The 25696-nt window shown below is 40.4% G+C and overlaps 1 protein-coding gene across 2 annotated transcripts in view; it reads right to left on the reverse strand.

Annotated features, from left to right (window-relative positions):
* The window catches only part of trappc9 (trafficking protein particle complex subunit 9), a 172215-nt gene that overhangs the window by 136726 nt on the left and 9793 nt on the right, over positions 1 to 25696 (reverse strand). For both annotated transcript variants that reach the window (XM_041053407.1, XM_041053408.1), the window contains 5 exons: positions 24844 to 25060; positions 20763 to 20906; positions 11071 to 11197; positions 9416 to 9561; positions 1510 to 1595 (listed from right to left, as the gene is read on the reverse strand). In XM_041053407.1, coding sequence (XP_040909341.1) covers positions 1510 to 1595; positions 9416 to 9561; positions 11071 to 11197; positions 20763 to 20906; positions 24844 to 25060 — 720 coding nt within the window. The remainder of the gene's footprint in view (positions 1 to 1509; positions 1596 to 9415; positions 9562 to 11070; positions 11198 to 20762; positions 20907 to 24843; positions 25061 to 25696) is intronic.

Here is a 25696-nt window from a genome sequence, read left to right on the forward strand (position 1 = left end):
TCTGAGCTCATAACAAGGCCTGCAATTCTGATCAGCGAATCCTTTTTGCATAAATTTACGTGAGTAAACTACACACAGCATGCTTATGTTTACAATCCAAGACAATATCAAAGTGACTGAAGCAGCAAAAAAACTTAATGTTGGTAATCTCCAGCTTACAGAGACACCATTTCCTACTTTTTTGGGACACGTTTGTACTTTGCTTTTTGAGTTCTAAATCATTACTTCAGTGTTTCAGAGGGACCAAACACACTTTTCTCTATTGCAGCCGAAGCTCGTGATCTACAGAGATGATATTTATCAGACACAAATTTGACTCACTGGAACTTTATCTCAGATAAGACGGGCTAGTGATTACTCCTCCAGTTTAAACACTTTCCAGATGTTCCAAAACAGGAGGTCGCCCGCATTTCCTGTGTCTGTAGCAGCATGTGCTATAATCAGACGACGCAGAACGGCTAAATCAACCAGCAAGACCTGTCCAAGTCTATCTGACATAGGCCCTGAGACAGCCGCCACAATTAAGAGGCCACTGTTTTCATTCACACTCTGCCACCAACCGCTCATGGCAATTTGTTCTCGACTTTCCAAATAATTAAAGGCACTGTCACTTTTGACAGGTAGTACATCGCGTGCGATGCTGTGTGTGTGTGCAGCTGCAATCTAAGAGCTCAAAGTAGGCCTCTCTCTGCCGGCCTTTTATTGAGCCTGATGACTGCTTTGCATTTCAAGGTTGTCCCACATTACTGCATTCATAAACAGACACAGCAGTGAGCAGGAAGAAAAGATTTATTTGGTAAGCTTTTACACACCCTTGAACCTGATAAAGTGGCTCAACTGTTGTGTTTGGAAAGCAGTGGTAAGGGAGCGACAAAGTACATAAATTAGAAATTAGAAATAGTTGCAGAAGTGTAGGTTTATGCTACAGCTGGAGGTCTTATAATAAGGAAATGTTCTGAACTTAAAAAGCTGCAGACACCAAGCAGCTATGAGACAATACAATTAAATCGGACTCCCTGAAGTCTGATGGCTCTTTTCAAACTTTATTTTGCACAGAAAAAAAAAAAGCAAATTGTCTTGCGCTTACCTCAATAACGAACCTATCTGGTCTGACAGGATGGTGTGTGAAACCATAAAAGTAATGGCACTACGGGGGGTGGGGAGGTTGTGGCGGGGTGCGTGCTCTCCCTAGTGATGCTTTCTTACTGTCAGGAGGAGAAGTGTTTGTTCTCACCATCTCATACAATCATTACAGTATTAAACTGTCAAAAAAAAGCTTTTAAGGGATCAAGGATGACTACAAAGGAGTCTCACTTGCCCTCTTACAATTCTTGGGTGGGTGCAGAGGGACGATTCGTATCACTGCTGTAAGAAAACCATATTAGAAACCTCTTGTTTTCACAAAGCTGTGGAAATGAATCAGATGAGTCTGATTTATTAAATTTAGTTCTACTTTAAGGTACGCTATTACAGTAAATTTGAATCTGAAGTATAATAAATTTCACCTACCATGTTCTCTACTCGAAGTTCATAAGGCATTGGGTTGTAGACCATGAGCTGCACTTCACAAACATCTCCCTGAACCCACTGGAAGTCTGGGAAAAGAAGAAAAAATAAAGACATGAATACATTAGAATAAGACGTCACTGGTATTAAAAGCCATTTGTAATTAATGAGCTGAGGGAAATACACCATTGTACCTACTATGAAAGAGCAGCATCATCAGTCAGTGATAGATGATGATGTCAACAGAAAAAAAAGCTTACAAAATAAATAAAACCTTCCTGTTTAATTTTGAATTAGTTTAGAACCAAACACAAAATAATCGCTGAATAAAGTTATCCAGTTTATGTTAAGCTTCAGTTAAACTGCAAAAGCTTCTTTAAAGGGATAGTTCAACATCTTGGGGAATATGTGCTTCTGCTTTCCTGCCGAGAGTTAAATGTCAAGACTGATATCAATCACATATCTTTCCATTCAATATAAAGCTACAGCTTAGTTTCGCTTCGCAGAAAGGCTGGAAACTGCCAGTCTGACTCTACCACATAACAAAATCCTCTTACTCTTAATAACATGTTATATCTTATTTGTTTAAAATATTTAAAAAAAAACTTTTGTGTGTTGCTGCAGTGTGTTGCCAGATGACCTTGTATTACAGTCAACTTTTTGCCGAATGAGGATGATGTGTTTTTTTTTATAGGGTTATATGTCAGGATCCCCACTGCATCAATGGAGTGGCTGCATTCAAATCAATGCTAAAGCTAATGCTCTCGTGGCTGAATGAGAATACATCACATGCTGCCATGTTCCAAGACCTTGTGGAAAGTCCGTTCAAAAGAGTGGAGGCTGTTACAGCAGCATATTAAGGCCCATGGGTTTTGGAATGAGATGTTCAACAATCATATAGAGCTGTAATGAGGTGTACACACACTTTGGGCCAACTAGTTCATATACACACTACACATCCACATTAATCTGTATTGATGCAGGAGATGTTAAAGGCATGACGGGACTTTCAATGGGTTATTGTTAGTCGACAGTGGTGCTGTTGTGACGAGCTACCAATAGGAACCTAATTAAATGGACTGAACTATAAAAGACAGGTTAGCAATGCATTATGGGTGCTGTACTCAAGCAGATTTTTAAGGTCCTAACATTTAGGAAATATTCGGAGAAAAGCTACAGCCTTTGATTCCTGAGAGGAAAAAGTTGGATATTAGCCTAGACTTACTTACAGCCCAGTGTTACTTTTCAAAAAAACATATCAGGAGATTACAGCTCTGCACTGCAGTATCCATCATTCCTGAATGAGACGTTGAAAGGTTTTGTTAGACTGAGAAGCTACTTTAGTCCCACTGTAGCCATGCCCGTCTCCATTTTGAAATGTAACATATTCATTTAGAAAGTCCATTGCTGTAAAGAGACTTGCAATAGAGGGTCTGAAAATCCTAGCTCAGTCCCTGGCAGGAAAAGGGATTTATGGAAGGCAAACTGCAGCCATGCACCTCAGGGAATTAAGTCAGTCAAAAGAAAGATATCTATAATAACGAATGTCTGGAAACCCCACACAACCTCGGGTCTGGCTCACAGGCATGCTCTCATAGCCAGCCAATTAAGTGTGAAACACACCTCAGAAAATAGAAAAACAAATTGGACTGCTGCCATCTTATTTGTGTTGCCTCAGTACTAACTCCTTGAGTGGCCATTGAGATTCAGCACAGATCTCCAAAGGCTTCAGCTTTTTGAAACCTCATCGTACACAGCAATAATGAATGTTTTGAGTCAATGCATGGCTGCATGGTTAGTTAAACATTGCCTGTGTTTGTGTTTCGTTCCTTAAAGGGCAAATTATTTTGTCAAACTGTCTCTCGTGTCCTGCCAAAATCATTTTTTATTGACCAGAGACAGAACTGTTTACTGGTGTTACTGCATCCTACTGAGAAATATTCTGTAAACCTATCAGCAGTCCTTCGTACTGAATAATACATGCACACTATGCCTGGGCATTGGAGCAAAAATCATGCATGTGAAATGAAGCAACCCCAGAGCAGGAGAACATAACCAACGCTGAGCCTTTGAGCTCGTTTGGAATTACGAGTCATTAACGCCTCAGATGGAAACACATTTCTGGAGGAAACGTAGTTAATACTGTGAACGGGAGAATTTAAACCGCCCAAATGAAAAATACACAACAAACCCAAAAATGATTCGTCTGTTTGACAAGCAAGAGATGCCAAGACGCTACAGAGCAGCAAGACATTGATCGTGAAAGTATACTCTTGACCTTAGAAATAGAAGTTCGACAAAACAATCTTGAAACTGTGAGATGCCAAAAATAAAAATAATAAAAGCACCAAGAAAAACCCGAGTCAAGATTCTTTTATCCAAGGAGTGAGAGATTTCACCCAGTGCAAGAAGACAACTAAGACAGTAGGCACTGGGGACACATGCAACAAATATATACAACACAGGTGGTCGAGACCAAGCTTGGATGGGGTGTACCAGTGGCCCAGAGGTTTGAGATGCTGACCATGTACATATCCATGGACTGAGGCTGACTGGGGACATTTGTGGCATTATTTTAACCCGTCTCTACCCTCACTACTGTCTCCCACCGACCAATTAAAAAAAAAGAAAAAAAGAAATTCACAGTACAAAGTAACCAATGAAACACACGGGCCTTTCCAGGTGAAGCTGCGCTGAACCAGGTCCAAATATTTTTGCCAGACAAAAGACATTGCATTTTATCAGAGCTCTCCGATAAAAAGAACGAATGAGAAGGCTGAGTTTTTAATGCAGATCTGCATTCAAGATGGGGACTGTTTTTGGCAACCTAAAGCGGCCGGCTGCTTTTTCTCTGACCTTCACGCTGACCATGGACGTATTATAAGAACTGGACACCAGACTCTGGATTTAAATTAAGGTTTAAAATTGCTTGTCCAGCACATTAACCAAAAACATTTTCTCGCTTCCTGGTTTGCTCACAAGCTGCACAGCCCACTGGATATACCCATTAGTTTTTCTCCCCCTGGCCTTGCCCACTTGACCTTCCATTGGCACATAAAATTTACACTGGGGTGATGTCATGCATGTCAAAATAGCTTTAATAGGCTCTGGTAAGGTTTGATAATTAAAAACCATCACGGTTTTGGAGTAATAATTCAACTTGTTTTCAGCTGAAGGTGAACTATCAACACTCACAGACGTCTGTTGGTCTATGGGTAAAATGATTTCTTATTGCAATACCATGACTGACCACTGGGGAAAATTGACAAAAAGGCAAAGTATGATTGGGATCTTTGGCCAACGGAAGCATTGATCTGCTTGTACTACAGGCCCAGTTAGCCCAAAGACCATGTGGGAATAGATCACAAGTGGAAAACCAGATATTAGTGCGACCCAGACTGGTCTCCAGAAGAAGACACTGCTGTTGCTCTGGTTTCCAGCAAGTGAAACATGCTCTGTTGTATAGATATCTACAGTCAGGTGACGTGGCCAATCAAGTTGATTACACTGCTTACTTTAAAACTCTGTATGTTTAGAATCACTGTCCTGCTGCACTGAGACAATGTACAAAAAAGTCCTGCACTGCTAACACACTATGTGTGAACATCCCCAAGCACACTTAAAGCTGGAAGTCAGCACTTTAACCTCGTAGTTACGGTTTTATTTCAGATCCAATGTGCTGGAGTGCAGAGCCAAAACAATAGAAAATGTGTTACTGTCCAAACACTTGCAGACTGCACTGGGTCTCAGTTTCCCCAGTGAGGACTAGATGAAATAAAATTCCCCTCCCTGTATGCCCATATACTACTGTAACAGATAGCCTATCACCCACATCAAAGTGAATGGATACCTGTAGGCTAGACAGTTCCTAAAACTGAGTCTCACAGCAATTATAGGGAGAACAATCTCCCATTAGAGGACCCCTTGTTTTATGGCCGAACATCAATCTGATTCACAGCATGTGACTTAAAGAGAAAGAAAATACACACACACACACATATATATATATATATATATTCACAGTGTCCACACACCTCGATTGTCTGAGCCTTGCCCAGAATACTAAAGACCCTGATCCCCATCAGAAAAATGAATGAGTGGGAAGTGTCGTTTACTCTAGTCTAAGGCTGTAAAGGTTTATAGCTGTGGCACATATCAGAGACAGAGCATAATGAAGTCCTCAAGAATATCCCTATTGTCCACAGTTGACTGATGACAAGGGCACGTCCGAACAACTCTTTCTCCTGGTTCAAAACTCCAAGCTGGTTACAGCTAATTTCATATAGTTGCACATGTTGCAACCCTGTTTGAGATGTGTATGAGACACGCCCTCATGTATTCTCTGTTAAATGGATGCATGTTTACACATCGTCAGAAGACTTGATTTCTGCTGTTGAGATGCCTGCTGGGAGATGCCTCGAACGGGTTAAGAAAGAATCGTAAGTTCTGGCAGCTAACTCTCCAGAGGCAGAGAGACTAAGTGAGAAAGGCGTGTTTGAATTAATCTCCAAGACCTCGCAACACCCTAGTGTGCCAGAGGAATATCTGACTTTCAACATCTAAATCCTGATCAAAGAAAAGAGAAGCCAGAGGGACTGTAAGGTACACTTAATAACAGACTGACACTGGCAATTTATTAAAAATCACTTGTAGTCGATTCAATGTCACCCACCTGTAATATGAATGATTTTGCACATATTGACTGATTATATTTAATCAGAACAGCAACAAAAATATCAAGGCAGATATTCAGCTCCACCATGGTTTCAATTCTATCAGCAACTTTTCCAAGACAGGAATTCTGGGTGAAAACTGCCACCAAGCACTACATTTTTCATATCAAAACCTGTACTCAATTTACAGCCTACAAGTCCTAAGTAGTACCCAGCACGGTCTGTCCCTACACAACACTCGATTCATGTCATACTCAACAGAGACAGCAGCTTCATTTACTATTTTCTTGGACGCAAGTGGAAATTTCCTCTCAAACTCAACACTTCCGGCAAATTTTTCATAGTAAGGTCACAGGTCGCATCACGGATGATGTGTTCCAGTGCATCCAGACTTACCAGGAAAGAGAAGGTCAAAATGGTGACAGTGATTATTAAAAAAGTGAAAACAACTGGAGATAAGCTGTGGCTTTTGAATCTACCACTTCAGTCAACAACAGAGATTTCAGGACTAACTAACAAATATTGTTTACGAGATTAATATTAAATGTTTTTTCTGTATATCCTGACTCAGATTAAATTCTTCTTATGATAAAGTTACATTTAAAATTGTGTTCTTTTGCACAATGTATGTACTTTGGCTATTGAAGACACTCAAACCAAGTATTTCTCCTCATGCTACTAGTTAAAAAAAACCAACAAGACAGACAACAACCAGTGAAAGAAGAATAAAAACTTTTGACAAATGACAAAAAAGAAAACTGCAGTGAAAATGGCACATTATTACACTTTAAACCTGAGTGACTATTTTACGAGTGACATCAGTGTTAGTCTCAAAACCAACTAACAGTATCAGTTGTCATGTCTTTGTACAACTTGTACTAATGTACCTCTGCATTAATTGGTGTATGACCTAGACTGGGCGTTTGTTTCACAGGTAATACTTGGATAAAAATTTACTCTGACACAAAGGATGTAAACTTCTGCTTCAAAGGCCCAGGGATGGACCTCAAAGGGTTTCAAAGAGCTAAGAGATGAAGAGGGCCCTGCTTGATGTCCCTGACTCAGCACTGGCAACATGTTGCTGTTGATGTCTACAACCTGAAGACACACACACACACACACAGACACAAGCATCGGAGCAGCCACACTCACTGTCTCACTGCTGCTCAAATACAGTGTTATATTGGACTCTGTTTGATGACTCTGCGTCTGGGATTGCATAAAAATAAAATGGATTTACTCCAGACACGACGCAAACAAGCTGTGTTTTCTTTTCCATGCAGCAGATCAGACCAGTCAGGACAGCACTGTTGTTTCCAGCATAGCCTTGAGCCTGTTGCTGCTGCTTACATACCAAGTGATGAATATGCTGTATGTTGCTTAGGCGGTTAGGGCATTCATGAGAGACGGTCATTAATTCAACCCTGGACCAGTTAAGATGATAGGCTTTGTTTACAAGGACAGCATGGCAGGAATGCAGCTGAATAAAAATAATGAATAATATTACACTTGAGTGCAGCACTCTCCCAATTAAAGAATTCACCTTTTGCTTTTTATGCCACTGACTTATTTGTCTGTTGACAAAGGAATCACACTCAGTGGATAAATCTGTGTCCTGAGAAACTACAGATAAACTACAGCATGCATAATCATTAAAGGAAAAAGAGAGAGGGATATTATGAACTGTTTTGGACCAGAGCTAATGTAAAGAACAACTGAAATAAATATGATAAGTACACAGAGTTGTGAAGTTGGAAAAGATCTTTCTGGAGCCGTTGGTTATGGAAATAAAAGTCCATTCATTTACTCCAGCTGGAGCAACTGGATGGTCACTACATCTTCCAAACTGAATATGTACAGTACAATAGATATACAAACTTGTGCACATAAAAACATGACAACTGAACCAACTCCCAAGGTGCATTTTGGTGAGACATGTGGAATCGCAGAGGTTAAAATTGTCACATAAAAAACACATGCACCACCAACAGCAGATGGAAGATTATGGTGCTGAGAAAACCAATAACACAATCTTTAACTTGCATATTTTTACTTTGAGATTCTGAGCCCATTTTGGATGAACTGGACACTTGCAGGCCCGTGTTTTGTCCACAATTACAACAATAAAGCATTTTAAAATGTGCTGCAACTTTGATTTATGCTTCTGATAGGATTCTTCTCCACAGCAACACTGACCCAGACTCTCAGAAACAGAGCTGAAACAATTCAAACTGGTGACCATAACATACATCTATGGCACTAGCACATTATCTGAGAGACTCTTGTGCTTCTATGTTGAGTAAGTTTAAAGAAATTGCTGAAGAATAACAATCTGACTTTCAACATCTAAATCCTGATCAAAGAAAAGAGAAGCCAGAGGGACTGTAAGGTACACTTAATAACAGACTGACACAGGCAAATTATTAAAAATCACTTGTAGTCGATTCAATGTCACCCACCTGTAATTTGAATGATTTTGCACATATTGACTGATTATATTTAATCAGAACAGCAACAAAAATATCAAGGCAGATATTCAGCTCCACCATGGTTTCAATTCTATCAGCAACTTTTCCAAGACAGGAATTCTGGGTGAAAACTGCCACCAAGCACTACATTTTTCATATCAAAACCTGTACTCAATTTACAGCCTACAAGTCCTAAGTAGTACCCAGCACGGTCTGTCCCTACACAACACTCGATTCATGTCATACTCAACAGAGACAGCAGCTTCATTTACTATTTTCTTGGACGCAAGTGGAAATTTCCTCTCAAACTCAACACTTCCGGCAAATTTTTCATAGTAAGGTCACAGGTCGCATCACGGATGATGTGTTCCAGTGCATCCAGACTTACCAGGAAAGAGAAGGTCAAAATGGTAGTTTCACAGTGATTATTAAAAAAGTGAAAACAACTGGAGATAAGCTGTGGCTTTTGAATCTACCACTTCAGTCAACAAAAGAGATTTCAGGACTAACTAACAAATATTGTTTACAAGATTAATATTAACTATTTTATTTTATTTTATTAACTATTTTAAAGAAATTGCTGAAGAATAACAATGGGAATTGAATGGGAATGCAATAAATAAATAAATCAACTTCCTGTCATGATAGTCCTTCATCTTAAATGGCAATAGCTGTGTGCTTGTACATGTATGTGCAGTGTATGAGCAGGCTGTGACGAACAAAATGATGCATGGTCACTGGACACAGCAGAAATCGGAATGGACTTACCTATCTTCTTACAGCGCTCCTCTCCTCTGTTGTGCATGATGATTGGCGAGTAGATGAAGGGACTGGCAGTGGACATGTTCTGTCCCAGCAGGCCTTTCACTTTGTGGGGGCGCAGACTCACAGGCAGATTGAGGAGCTTCACTGATCTAGTTTGGGCATCACAGGAGCAGGCACAACAATGAAATGAGCTACTGTCCTTTTCTACAAGCAGTGAAAGACCAGCTCACCCCAAAAATGATCAGCTCACAGGCATTTTACGAAAAGCGCTGGTGCACGTTTAACTGATGATTATTACAGAGCCCTGCCAGAGATTCATAATTCCACTTCTTGTTAAAGGTTACAAGGTCAGCAAACCAATAAAATCAGACATAGAGACACTTGAACAAAGTGTGTACTCCACACTTTCTTTCAGCCTATTAATCCATTCTCAGACACAGGACAGTGTCAGTGTAATCTCGCAGATAAAGACTCATTAATATGTCAAACATTACACATTCTAATAAAAGGATTTTTATTTTATGGTCAGGGGCTGATGACTTCTATGATCAGAAGGTCAAAGACAAGATGAGACTGAGAGAAAGTTATAACTATTTTTTTTTTTTAGCTACTTCATTGGCAGTGTATTGTTTCTCTTGGTTTGTTTCCAGTTCTCCAGCACTCCTGCTTCCACAGCAGCCTACTACTGACTCCAGCATGGAGTTAGTCCTGTGGGGTCTTATTTGTCTTGCCTTGAGGCAGACCAGTCATGTTTTATTAAATGGCACCAAGTCTGAACAAGCCAATCACAGCTGCTCATTGATGTGACGTCAGACTGGAAACAATTAAGGATTTGGCATTGGCTATATTTCTGAATCTGGTTTGTTTTGTCTCCTTTCTCAGCAGCCATTGTTTCTCTTCAGGTAAGCACTGCCGCCAGCCAATCACAGCGCTGGCTCAGAAATAATGATGCTATGCTAATGAACACACTGACCATGAACACACTCTTTTGAATAGATCACACATACACAGTTCTGCTGCTGTAAATACTCAATAAAGCAACAAATCTATCGCTAAAAATAGTACTCTACATGTGCTATTTACTCCAGTTTAAATACAGTTTTCTAAAAACTTCAGTGCTGAGCTGTTTTATGAATATATATATTTTTAATAAAAGTGTATAATTATAACCCACTTTTTAAGATTTGGTGTCTGAGTGCCAAAGGCAGGCTTAGGAATTTGGATAGTACTGAGAGACAAACTACCGTTTCTGGTTTTGGCCTTTAAATGGAATTTGTTGAGAATATGAAATTCTATTTCATATAAATTCTTCAAACAATCGTATCATGATTTCCAACAATCTTAAAAGAGAACAAAACCAAATGTACCCAGTATGAGAAATGGTTTTTAAATTAACCCCAAAAGATAAATGGAAAGCCTAATTTCAAAGCAATTCACATTAAAATTACCAATTATATATTTAAAGATTTCTCATCCTTCACGCAGTCGTTCAGCAGTAATGGATTAGTAACCGCCACGTGCTGATGTATCAATGGTACAATTACTCCCGATTTCTAATTTGGCTGATATTTCACCAAGTTAAAAAAAAATTAAAAAAAATCAAGCCAACGTGTGATGAGACACAGAGAGAGTAACATTCAGTCACGCTCCTCTCCTACCGGACAATGGGAAGCTTCGTAAAGGGCACCGGAGAAAGCTTCAGGCCATCGGGCAGGGTGATGACCTCCATTCCTCCCGGACACTTGGAGGTGTAGTTCTCCAGACTCTGGGTCACTTCTTTCTTCTCTATAAATGAAGAAGCATATAACAGTAGGAAATTCATTGAGCTCATGGTCATAAAGAAACCTATAGATACAATTATCCACAGATTAGACAGTAACAATTATGACATAACACCCCTCCCTTTAAAGTTCCCCACACCCAGATCATTAGAGAGCGATCTCTGCCATCGAGGTTCCATCTCCGTGTGCGACATAAATTAACCAGACATTAATGACCTGTAAGGTGTCTCTCACTCAGCAATATGAGCCCCTGCCTTCAAGTGAAACTGTAAGTTTTATTGTACCATCAATACCATTTGTGGGAACATTACTGCTCATCCAGCTGTAGAATTTGCTTTGGCTGTGCAAGTTTCAAGTGTGTCCATAAAGAGGAGAAGGACATTTACCTACATAGATCTCACACAGATCTATAACCCTTCATAGGAGTATATTAGGAGGTGAATTTCTCCACTATATTGCACATTCATCTAAAAACTGTTCTGTAAGCTGTTCTCTAAAAATACTGGAAAACAGACTACATTCTTATCACATGATCCAAAAGATGATCAGGTATTTACTGAGATGCTTGTCCTAACAGCCAAAAGTATGAGTCTAAAGATTTTATGTCCTCTAGCGACAGTAAAAACTGTCCAACTAAACTGTCCATATAAATATGTTAATGTGTGTACAAACATACTGGGAGCTAGAAATGCACCACTGGCAGGTCAGAGGGAAGACAGTAAGGGAAGGAAATGACAGAGGAAATGTTAGAGTGATGGTATGGGAGGAGGACAAATGGGAAAGGGAGGGAATAAAGTGAGATAGAGATGGACGGAGGAAGGAACCAGAGGGAGGAGGAAGAAGCATAGAAGGGAATAAAATGGCATGAGATGAATGGAGTGATAGCTCAGTTGTCCTCCTGGCTCACAGTTTTCGTGATTGATGACATATTTGTTCCAATTTTTTTTTTTTTTTTTTCTTGTGTTCAGGGGCCAATCCAGGACAGAAAGCTGAGCAACGGTTGTGTGCTCAAAGAAAAAACTCATTTCTGTTTGAATGTTGATTTGGTGCCCACAAAGTATTTTGCTAAGAATATAATAACTACCTCACATTAAATTTTTACATCGTCCCCCACAACAGTATCTACGACAAAATGTATTACACTCTAATGTGAAAGCTGGTTAAACAAACATGTTTTAAATGCAGCGTCCATTTCAGAAGATGATTTAGCCGCTTGACCTGTTGTGTGCCTCTGTCAGTAATGTTACCTGATGTTACCTGATCTTGGGAGAAACTGATTTGTGAAATAAATTCATCCACAATCTACTCAGACTGAGACACTGAGCGGCAACACCTGATACAAATTATGCCCAGTCCATCGAAATCGTCCTCTAGATGTCTGCTAAACAAAGATCACAGTATCGATGTAACCTGACGATACAGCATCTCCTCTCAAACTAAACAATGATCAGTATTTAACAGGTGAAACGGGTGAAAATGCTCCGCAGAGCTGAAAGCAGCTGCAGAGTTGGGACAGCAAACAGCCAAACAAAAACAGTATTATACTGAGCACAACAACCACCATTTGAATAGATTCACTTCAGTATGAAAGATGGTACAGCAGCTTGTTTTGTTTGTTTTTTTTTGGCAGTGATTTGAGGGTTATAAATCCTGACCACTGACCAGATATTTCCCCTCGCGTTTGACTTATATGCATGTCAGTGCTAAGCTGTTACAATTACACTTTTCACCAAAAGCACAGCGTTTGTTAAGCCGTTCCTTTGTCGATGAAGTTTCCACGAGGTCAGATCGGTGTGTCAGGGCCCTCAGATAATCAAGCCCATGGGTTTAACTGGAAGGAAAAACTACTTTGTGGACTTGTTTCTCCCCTGCTTTTTGCCCAGCTTCCTGCCCAGACAAACACAACAAAGCACATTATAGGCCTGACAGCTGGAACACACTCTCCAGATAAGCAAAGACACATTTTTACACTTAATGAAAAGGGAGGAGAAAAGGTGCAGCTCTTACAATTCACATAGCTGTCCAAAGGATCTCATCTCCAAGTGTCATTCGTCAGGAGGAAGAATAACAACTGAAGGCGGGATGAAAGGCAGCATGGGTAAAAGTTTGCTCTGAGTCCTCCTCTCTGAGAGCTGAGCTTACATCACCTTGTTGTATAACTGAAGAGTAGGAGCGAGGCACTTTTTGAATCTGCACCTGTTAAATCTGCCTCCGTCTAACAGATTTGTTTGTAGTTCTCCTTTCCCGGCAGCCGCTTCATTAAGGCTGCACTTTCAAGAGCCTGACGTGACCGAACATTCATTTCTGAATAAACAGTGAAATAGCGCTCACACCATACAAATTAGCGTGACAGTAATGAGAGGGCTCAGGTACTCTGACAGCATCTTTTGTACTTAGACATATTAATGCCTCCCAATTTGTCAGGATAGATCTAACATAATTCGTAAAGCAGCAGGTGTCAATTGAGCTTGTTTTGAAATTGTTTTGTAAGCTTTAGCTCCATGAAAAGGAATATAATATGAGGTGGGCCGGTGTGAGGGGAGGTACACGATGTGCCATAACCACAGTCTTTCAGGCACTCTGTGATGAACAAAAAGTTCTGCTGTCCTCCCCTCCTTGCCTTCCTTCTTCCTCGATATGTCTTCTAACTGCTGTTTCCTCAAAGTGAGGAATTAGTAGGGCTGTCCCCTAAGAGTCACTGAGTCAATGCATCAGTCGCGAAGACTTCAAGTGGACTTTACACACCGAGTTTTGTCTTAACATTACAACAAAGCAAACTGGGATGGAAGCAGAGAGGGCTGAGGGGGAGCTGTCCATTAGTCGATAAGGTCGGTGGTTTGATCCCAGCGTCTCCAGTGATGAAGTGTGCTTGGGAAAGATACTGAACCCCAAATTGTCCGTGCCATCAGCGTGTGAATGGGTCAATGTGGCATGTAGTGTAAAGTGCTCTGAGTGGTCGGCGAGACTAGAAAAGCGCTATGTAAGTCCATTTAGGGAAAACGGAGGGCAACGTAACACCAGATGGAACAAGGCAGAGCACAGCAACTGCCTTCTGCTATGATGTTCAGCTGACAGCGCTGTCAGCAGCCCGGCAGGAGGGACGCTCCACTGTGTGATAGGATTTCATAACTGTGCTATGATCAAGACTACTACAAGTCTACTTTCTCCGACCGTGTGGAAATGTGATGCTTTCACATCACGGATGACGAAGACAGACACTAAAACAGCAGTTCTAGGGTAAAACATAAGAGGCATGTACAGGAATAATTTGTGGCTGAACTCACAGAACAAATGTAAGGGAGCTAATAATATATTTCTCCTATTTGTGGATCAGGTGTAATAAAGCATCAGTAACCATTTTGAGTGCATAGAAATACTAAAAATAAAGAAAACCACGAACCAATAACAAAAACCAAGAATGCCATGTGTCTCTGTGTGAATGGAGCCCAGGACCCCTGAGACGTGGACTGACAGCTTGGTACACAGTGACAATGAAATGGAAGTGGAGAGTAGATGGTTGAAGATTGGTTGACTTGCTGCAAATGACATGTTCCTTTAATCAGTATGATAGACGGCAAGTACATCAAACAGAACGATAAATCTGGCATAGTAATTGGCCATTTTATTTTTCATGGAAGAAGCTGATGTCAGACTAAATAGTGGCTGGTAACAATTAAAGAAAGAATAACTGATGTAAACTATAGGTTTTCAATTTTTTGGAAAACTTTTTTTTTTTAAGTTCATGGCCGCAAACTTTGAAACAGTCCTAAAGTGACACCTCTATAATTTTTTTTTGCTGAAGTAAGAACACTCAGCAGTACAGGAAAGGACCCACCATGATATTTCTATCTACATTGTACTTTAAGACTTATCATTCTTAGACACTATTTTATTGACATGATAAGAGCTTCAAGCACCTCTAATGTCAACGCACAGTGGAAACATTTTCAAAGGGGGATTTACTCATTAATAAATCTATTATCTCATATTTGTTTATGTATATAATTATATTGTGAAATGAAAAGTACTGACAGACCACAAGCAAATATGTCAACAGTTTTATGAATAATTTAGATTTTTCTGGATGATATTTCCAGCAAGAAGCCAGCAGCAAAAAAAACCTGATGTGGAACATAAATCATCAAAACAATAAACACAACAGTTGGGAAAAAAAAAATGTCCATGTAGACTAGAAACTGAGCAACTGAAATGGTAGCATTAATCTTTCTGGTATGAAATTCACCAAATAAAAGCAATAAGCAATAGCTCTATTATTGTGAGTTTATAAAAACGGATGCATGCACTGCTGCAACATGTAGACCTTTTCCTTTTCCTGACCAAGGATGTGGCATTGGGTCAACTACTGCAATGATATATGTGCTGTAAGTTTACACTATTTACTGTGGAAAAAAAAAAAGATTGATCTGATTATGGCAACAATGACAGTGAGGCAATTTCTTTTAGAGGTATTTTAGAAATTTGGTCCTAAAACTGGGGGACTCAGGAGATTAAAGCAGCAGATGCCAAGATATCTGGAGTTTTAGGCTATGTCCAAAAGCACTCCCTTGTTCACTCATACACTACTCCCTACATAAGAGACACTCAGTAGTTTATTCAGCAGTAAGAGGTAAACTTACTGATCATACCATACTGACCAAGAACCCAAAGGTCACTCTAACAGAGCTTCAGAAGTCCTCTGCAGAGATGGGAGAACCTGCAGGAAGGAAGACCATCTCAGCAGCACTCCATCAATCAGGGTTTTGTGGCAGAGTGGATAGAGGCCTCTTTGTGTATAAAGAATATGACAGCCTGATTGAAGTTTGCCAAACTGCATTTCAAGGACTCTGAAAACACGAGGAAAAAGATCCTCTACTCTGATGAGACAAAAATTGAACTCCTTCAGTAGAACTCCAAACACTATGCCTCACTAAAAAAAACAGGCACTGTTCATGCAGCCAAACACAGAGAGGTCCTGAAACAAAGAGCCAAGAAAATGCTGGAGTTGTTTTGGGGCAAGTCTCTGACCGTCCTTGAGTGGTCCAGACAAAGCTCAGGCTTAAATCCCCAAGACCTTCTGTGGAGAGACCTGAAGATGGCAGTTCACAGGCGCTCCCCATCCAATCTGACTGAGCCTGAGAGGATCTGTTAGGAACAATGGGATAAACCAGCCCAAATCCAGGTGTGCAAAGCTTGTAGAGACTCACCCAAGAAGACTCCAAGCTGTAAAAGGGGCTTCTACTCTATTCTAAATTTGAAACCAATTTCCAATTAAATCCACAGCACAAAAAAAAGTGTGTAAAAAAATGAGAGCTGAATACTTTCTGGAGCCACTGTACATCAATGTCTATTGTTACTCTGAGAAAACACAGTGATTAGGCTTTCATATCTCTAGGATGTGAATTCATCTTTTAAAAAAAGAGCCATCCTCTGCCCTTGGCATTACAATTGCAGGTCTGCAACCCCTAGACAACAATATCAATTTACTAGCTGGAAAAGTGAAATGAGCCAGTTTTTGTCAAATGATGCAACAATCTCACTGGTAACTGAAATGATACAATGAAAACATCACGTCCTCTGAAGATCACGAAGTGGTGGTTTTACAGAGTTTAGAAACACGGCAAACAGCAGCGACACCAATCACATGAGACACCCAACAGTCACAACACCATTATACCACGCTGTTGTTAATCCGGCAGCCAGATGAGTAAAACAGGTCAAGTAAAGCACATCAAGGTCAGTGCATGTTTAAATTTAAACTTGTCGAGCGGGGACAGGAGGACAGTACACATGCTCCACAATGTTGTCAATAATCCTAGAGAAGCTTGTGACTTTAAATGCAACACTGTGCCCGACATTACGGAGGCATGTGAAGCCATGACTCAGAGCCGGGGGGGCCTTTGCTGTAAATTGCACTGAGGCTGCAAATCAGTGGGGAAAATTGCAGTGTACAATAACCTACACCTCTTGAGAGACAACAACAACAAACACCCTATTGTAAAAAGCATGTGGGATAACATCTTTGTTTTTAATGCAACATCAGGTATGAACGCTTACACGTTAAAGAAAACAATCACTCTGAACATATGGATTGGGAGTTATGTGGTGGTAGTACAAAGAGTAGGCTGAAAAAAATGTGTGGGAGATACACAGCAACAAATGCATAACAATGATGATGAATTACCACTAAAGGTTTTTTTTTTAATATTGTGCTGAATATTTTAAACATGCATCTAACATGTTTTTCCAACACTGCAAAAAAAAAACAATATTCAGGTTTCAGAGTAGTATTTGTATAAATATGATTACATACCATCTGTTGTAGTCATCCAGTTTTAAACAGATCTTAGTTAAGTGTCACTTGATTTTGTTTTTGGTCTGATTTTTATTTATTTCCATTTAACCTGCACTTCTAATTGTCTAAACATTTCACAAAATCAATGAAAAATTTTCTACAAGCAGTGTATGTCTGAGGATATTTATTAAAGGCTGATGAGTCTATTTTGTTAAAAAAATATAATATCCACCTTAATGTTTTTGGTTTGATCAAATGTCCCACGCTGATGCCATTCTCTGAGACAGTGCTGTGTAGAATCAGGTATAATTAGCCCTCCCTGGTCACCTCTGGTCATGAGCCATACGAAGAGCCGTTGGGAGTTATCTTAAATTCTAATGCTGCTAAAAAAGGTGAAGGCTTTCATAAAACATTCACGTTACGTTTCTAATGATAGCAGCAAAGACTTGAAAACGTACAACCGACCTCAGAGAGGCTGCTGAGAAGACCCAAACCAACTCAGAGATGCAGCCCCTGTGAGGGATGTGGTGCCATTAAAACAGCAAAGAATGGCATCCAGCTTAAAGAAAATGTGTTTTCTCACTGCAGCCGCAGACAGTGTAATCAATATTTGCAAAGAAATGAGCAAGACTTAAGCAACCAACACTAATACGTGATGTTATCAGAGGGAGAATATCTAGAGCTCTTCTAATCATCTCGGTCTATTTTTAGTTCCCTTTCAATTAAACTGTGTCTTATAGCAGCTCCAACAAATTAAAAAAAAACTCCTGCACACAATTACAGGCATATGCTCTGAATACCACCCTCGGTATTACCGGAGTGATCAAAGACACATATTCATTATCAGAGAAAAAGTAAGTTGGATTAACAACCTCAGGGGGTAAAAAATTTGTTGCTGGGCCCCTACTGGCCCCCACTGTACACCCAGAAACCAACCAGCACCCAAAAGATGAAATAATTAGTTCATTAATCAAATAGATGATTGACAGGTAATTAATTGATAACAATGTGGATATTTGATTAATCCTTTTTTAATACTTAAAAAACAACAACAGCAAATGTTTTCCATGTTTTCTATGATAGCGAACTCAAAATCAGACAAAAACAGCCATATGAATAAGTTGATTTGTTGTTAATCTCCAGTCTTAGCTGACAGCCTCCTGCCAGCGAACGCAATAAGCACAAGGGCAGAAACAAAACATACCAGCGAAACCCTTACCACCCTTCCTGACCACACGTGACCCTTTGTGAAGCATTTCTCCACCGTGTCAGCTACGCAAAACAAAATAAGTGGGTAGACTGGATGTAAGAAATCCTCCATCTGTCGCTGATATCAGTCATTCTACACTACGACAGATTAGCTGTGAAGAATCGAGCCACGATTTCTCCCTGAGCAACCTGCTGAGTTTAATTCTTGTATCTGTTTCCTCTTTAACTACGTGTTATTAGAACCAGCGACAGTCTGATAAAGTCTCGTAGTTACACTGTGATTCCAAATACTGTTATGTTCCACTAACACTTCTGTGTGTTTTCCCTTTCTATAACTTGACCACGTGTCACTAGGGATGAGATTTTATTGATACCAATGCCAGTGCAATTATCTTAACAATTCCTGATCAATGTTCTGCATGTAGTGACACTTGTGTGTAGCTGTGTGTCAAATACATGACACTGCTGAAATTTACGCCCCTGCTGTGCAGAGATTCAGACAGAAAAATGAGGCCTGTGTCTCATCCATAGGACACGAGGGGTCACTGAATGGTTTGATGTGTATGGAAATGATGTGAATCATGTGCTCAAGCCTTCACCGTCACCAGATCTCAACCCCAGCTGAAAACCTGTGGGAGATTTTGGGCCGATGTGTCAGGCAGCACTCTCCACCACCATCATAAGAACTCCATATGGAGGAATATCTTTAGAAAGAATGGTGTTGATGCTGATTTTCCTTTTAATTTGTCACCTGTCTGAATGTTTCAACATATTCCTAGTGTTTCCATCCTTACCTGAAATTACCATTTTACAGACATTATAGCGCTTCCCACAGGCTGAGTGCAATTTACTTGTGGTGGCGGATGGTGCAGCGTGAAGACGCAGGAGTTTGAAGTTGTTGTTTTGCAATGAGTCAGAAAAACATCCTGACACAGGCATTTGATTCCAACAGTTCAGACAATTTGGAACCAGCTCTCGACTGGAACTGTATCTGAGTCAGAGGTTGGATTAAAGGTGAACGCTGATTTAAAATGATTCTATCCAAAGTCAAACTGAACAGAAAAGTGTATAAAATATCCTCTCCAGACTTCCCACATTTGCACAGGAATCCCGCTTAGAACAGAGGCTGTCATCATCTGTAGCCGAGCCATAAAACTTCTTTCCTGCCCAACTCTATTCTCTGCTTGACATATACACAAACCGAACTCAAACACACATCAAAGGGGACTTATTCCACCAGAGCAACGCACAATAACCTCTCTGACATTTTTAATATCACACTGCAGACACGAGTAAAGGCAATCAAAGGAGGCACCCAAACTGCAGCAGGCAGAGCTCTGAGCCCAAAAACTTTACACAAAGTAAATACAAAGTGCTGTTTTATTTTTATTGTAGCAAAAGCACTGCTCAATAAGTCAGCTTACAAAGATCAGTTTCTCCAGTGAGAAAATACTCAGCAGTTGCAGTAGTAATGGCTTCATTCAGTACTGCTTTTCCATCACTTGATGTCTGTAAGGTCAGTAAATAGTAATATTATTCCAGCAGGACTGTTCCTAAGAGGGCTTGTGTGCTAGCAGCACCCTGAACAGCTGCAGAAGTCCCTTTGCTGAGGTTTAATATTTTATACAGTAGGCTAGCTTCGTGTTGTTCTTCTGTACCTCTTCTCCTTCCTCACCCTCCCCTCCTCCATTCTCATGCTCTGCAGCCAACCAAGGATTACACTGGCCTCTATTGTGCGGCCAGTGGACCGTCTGGCTCACACTGCTTTAGTTAAAAAGCCTATCTCCTGGCTGCACGGGATTTCTGGTCAGACCACAGTATTGCACTAACGCCAAGAAAAAGCTGGCTTTGTTGTGCATCACATACTATTAAGCACAAGGTATAATGCCCCAATCACCAAAGCACAGGGTGGCTGTTTCTGGATTTTTTATTTATTTTTTTTTTTTTTACGTCTGGGCATGAAGCTGGAGGCACCTTACAGGGTTTAAATTCTATAATAAAAAATCTAAGTGTAACATGGCTTCTTTTCAAGCTTCCTTCTGAGTGTTTGTGTCTTTGTGTTGCTGACCTTGATCAGACAGGAAGTCCAGCATGGTCTGCAGCAGGAAGGACAGGTGGCGTACAGACAGACCAGGGTTGCCCATGCGACGCGAGGCGTACACCAGTTCATGCAGGAGGCGCATCTGTACAGCAGCCCAGCCTCTGTGAGTACCTGGGGGAGAGACGACAGAGAGGCTCACACTCACAGCACTGACGAAGCTCATTGCTGACATCTAATGTTACACAGCTATCGAAGCAAAATTAGTGCAGAGGCATCAACAGAATCTGTAGAACCACACTCTGATAAAGTCAAGACATCGTGTCCACATATTAAACATTTTCAGGATGAGAGATTAAACAGCTGTGACCAGGAGTTTTCAACTGCATCTCATGGTCTTCACTAGCAGATGGAGTTCACTCGGCTTAAATATACATGGTCATATACATGGGGCAGAAGCAGTTAAAAGCTCAGGAGAAGGTCAGTAAATGGACCCTGAGTTGAAATGACTGTTTTCAGATTCTGTCATTGTTTCAACACCTAAACTGAATAACTTCAAATGTAACTATGCATGAAGTCTCCTGTAACTGTGCTATTTGAATTGATGATTCTGAGCAAATAACATTTCATGAAATTACAGAAGGGCCTGTTCTACACATGAACAATCTTTTCTGCTATAATAAATAAATATAATAATATTTAATTAAAATTAAATAAAAAATTAATTTAATAATAAATTAATTATTAAAAAAAACAGTTTGGGATGGTGACTACATTTGCATAGTGTGATATTAGGAAAACCCTGCTGCTCATACTGTAATATTTATTTTAGCTCTGAAGCTCTAAATTCAACACAAACCTTCCATGAGTACACCTACACTCTGATTACTCTCAAATATAACAAGTGTGCAACAAGTGTGTGACAAACCTTCATCAGTCTGTGTTTGGCATGCCGGAAACGCTTCACACACAAAAGGCCACATGTAATTAGATCAAACTCGAGTGTTTTCACTGGAGCCATCTCTTAAAACTGAAGTATCCCCACTGCAGACTAACACATGTGCTCCGGCGTGGTGCTAACTTAGCCAGTGTTGTTTGCTCTGCAGAGCTCCACAAGACATCTTAATAGCATTCTAGCCTGACACCAACTGTTACATAAGACCCTCAGCCCCCCTACCAGATCCCTTGCTCCACTCCCAGCTGTCGACTGTTGACTCACTGAGTGGGAAAGAAAACCAGAGGAAAGATGTGCTGGGGCGGCCTTCGGGGCCAGAGGGAGGGATGATATTTGGTAAACACTCGGATGTTTCCTCAGCTTAAATACCACTTCCAATAACGTCAAATCATGCCCGCGATGCTTTTCAGCTATCAGCATTTTTCTACCACGGTGATTATTCACCCTGACTTCCTCTGCCATCTGAACAAACTGTAAATGCAATTCCTTCATAAGCTTTTTTTTTTTTTTCTGTCGTGAAACTGCACCCACTAAGCAGTCTAAAAATAGCTGACTTCCACCTGTCTGCCAAAACCAGCGCTTATCTGGAGGACAGTAATCCAAAGGACACTTTGGATTTTCTGAGGATGTCGCTCTCACTCGAACACGAAAAATGACTTCATTTGTGGTATTTTCAGACCTGAACTGGAGGTGTCTGGCAATCCAATTAACACACCACCAAGATAATGAGTGTGGTGCCGCGGCCTAACAGCCGCACTGTCACACAAAACCTGACTCAAAAAGGCACTGTACCTTCGGACCGCCTCTGATGAAGCTGGGGGAATTTTCTGCTGTGCTGGGTGATGATTGTAACACACTGCCATTATTCTCCCAGAGATTAAACACTGTAACCCCCCAGCTTTCTGTGATGGTGTGAGAACGGGGGTCTATGTAAGGGGAAGAAAGAAGACAGAAAACGAGTGCATCCCCATTTCTAGTGAGAGAGGAGAGGAGTGAAAAAGGGCCTGTGAGCCACTTAAAAAGCCATTTGTTTCACTGTATCTCGGGGCAAAGCAGCCTTATTGGAATGCACCGATGATCCCCATTGTCTTTCTCGCTTGAACTTGCATCTCCAGCTTATTGCTTGATAAACTCACCTGATCCCTTCCAACCAGACTTACAGCCATCATTCCCTGCTTTCCGATCAGCCGTGTAGGGACTAGGGAGCGGATACCTGGGCCTCAGCTGGGAAAGCTGCACTCAAAAGCACTGCTCTTTTCTATCTATAGCTCTAAGTCTGTTGTTCAAGATTACAAGTTCCATGGAAAGGTCTCCATATTCATCCACTCGTGTGTCTAATTGTATAATATCTTTATATCCAATAAGAATAGATGAGGTAAAGTGTACCCCAGTGTTTATGACCAAGGACTTTAAGAACTGGCAAAAATCTATTAACAGGATAAGAGCACTGGAAAATACTGATATCTTACCTCAATCATTTAGTCACAAAATGATCAACTCTGTATTTATTCATAGGTTTTATATGAGTCACAGGGAACGTTTCCAGTTCCAACTGTGTCTCACACCCATTTTCCCTCTGTGTTATAATAACGAAGTGGGAACTTACAGACGCATAATGTACAACGTGAAGGATTTCTGGACCAGAGGGCACATGTGTTATTCATGGAACTCATATTTACATATTTCTGTAATGTTTAACAACTAAATGATGATTCATATATTAGCCTTACTCTACCCTAATAAAGACTCTGAAAGTCTGTTATTCAAGCTTAAAGACTGAGCTCTTTTTGGGTACTTAGAATAAAATATAATGCTAAAAGGGGCAATCCAACAATTTAGTATTGCACTAACATAAAGTTGGAGGGCTTATGAGAAACTCAGAAAACTTAAAAAAAAAAAAATAACAGTCATAACTGTAGCAGCAGAAGCTGAGATACAGAATCCTTACTTAGTCCCGACTATGCATCACTTCCCAAAAAGCCTGGATGTTTCACTACCCATAATACAACTTGATAGTGTCTTTCATAAGACCTTCCCTGCCTGATTAACACACATACCTTTCAAACTCCACACCCCCAGTTTGTAACACAGGCATTCTGTTATGAATTTAAAATCTCAAGCAGACACTGAGATGCATGTAAGTGGTATTGGTGTGATATACCTCAAATATCACCTCGGACACAAGGCTAAAGATTAACACCACGGCCAGGAAAAATGGTCTCACGGTGTCCCCTGAATAACGTTCATGAGAGAAAATATGCGTGTCCCTGAGCTTTCCTGTTCACTGTGAGCGCCGTCTTTTGTGCCCGCTGATGCTTGCCATTGAGCGGCTGCAATGAGCGAGGGTCAAGAGTCTGTAGAACCGAGAGGCTTATCACGTGGCCCTTACCAAAGAGTCTACAAAAGCACGGGTCAGGTCTCAGCTGTGCCTCCTTTCGAGTGGAGGCTTGAATGCAGAACACCCTGAAGGAGCCCTCTTGAAAAGACAGCAATGCTTGAGGTGGAATGAAGCGACGCTATTCATCTGGTTTATCTGTTAAATATGTGTTTACACTGCTGCCACTCACTGCTTTCAGTGTTTGAAAAAGAGAAATTCAGTAAATTTACTTCTTTTCACTTACAGAAAATCCGCACTACTTGACTTGCGACCCTTAATGTAATAAATAAATAGATAAATAAATCCAACTATGAGGGTGAGAGCAACCCCTCAGTAAGTTTTCACTTCAGACTGACTCTGTTCTTCTTCTTTATTGCCTCTATCAACTGTACAAGATGTTTGTTGCTGTACGTTCAGCTAACAGAAGAACCTCTCCTCTAAAATCTGATTATGGTATTGATTTACATCATACAAAGGACAGCAATTCCACAGTTTCACCAAAATCCTTGGTCACTGAAACATAGAGAAGTAACTCATAGTACAGCCAAACCAGAAGCTTTGGATTCAACAAAAACTCACTATATGAGTAACACACATTATGTAAATGTTTTATGCTCATGTTCACTTTTGAACATCATACAAAACCCAAACATTCCCATGTGAAAGTGTGAACTTTGAAATGGATTTTTTATTTCTCTAGATTTTCACATAATCCAAAAAAAAAAAAAAAAAAAAAAAGAAAGAAATAAAACCTTCTACCTGCTAGTGGACAAGCGTACCTTTGTTGAAATCCTTGGGATCAAGTGACAGGCTGTATCCGGGCAATGTCTCCAGTAGCAACTTGTAGCAGGCCCTCCAGCCGGGCTCAGGGATGGTGGGAGCCACACACTGCATAGCTGCAACGCGCTTGAAAAACGCAGACTTGCGATGGAAGCCAATCAGTTCGTAGAGCTCAGACAGGATACTGTAACGCTGGATCTTCTCCTCCTCTGATAGCTGTAGTCAGGGAGACAATATTAAAGTCCCCCTCCACTAAAAAGTGTATTTTTCTAATTGTTACGTGACATGGATGTTTGATGGTCACTGTGCACAATGACTCTTGAGCAGTGCTTGACATTAGAGGTCTGTTTTCACAGTCAGCTGCCGAAGCAGGAAAGTGTCTCTGTCCTCTGAGTTTAAGATGTGTTTGTACGAGGTGATTTTGTGATATCTCGAGTTTGGACACTAATCCTGGTTCACAAGCGTGCTGTGGAAACTAGAAAGCCTCAGTGCACATCAATGAGAATGGATTTTTCAGTGAAGCAGGAGACATCTTGTGCCCAGCAGTTACATTTTTGAAATAAAAAAATGTTTGCATATTAATAGATTCTGGATTTTTCGATGAGGGAGAAGCAGTAAATGTAACTACAAGAATTTTAAAATAGATAATTAAACTTCTTCACGTGATAAAAATTTCATACACAAATGATTGTACTAAATATATAAAGTTGTCATATAAAGAAACAAAGCTTTAAGCATTTCAGGGCAAAACTCTTGTGCTAAATAAGAAACCAGGTAAGTTGTGTTTTAGTGTCCCCTTTCTGCTAATAATAAGGTATCCTGCAGCCACCCTGATTTAACTGCACAGCATAC

Source organism: Toxotes jaculatrix, chromosome 13 (genome assembly GCF_017976425.1).
Source record: "Toxotes jaculatrix isolate fToxJac2 chromosome 13, fToxJac2.pri, whole genome shotgun sequence".
Classification (NCBI taxonomy): Eukaryota; Metazoa; Chordata; class Actinopteri; family Toxotidae; genus Toxotes; species Toxotes jaculatrix.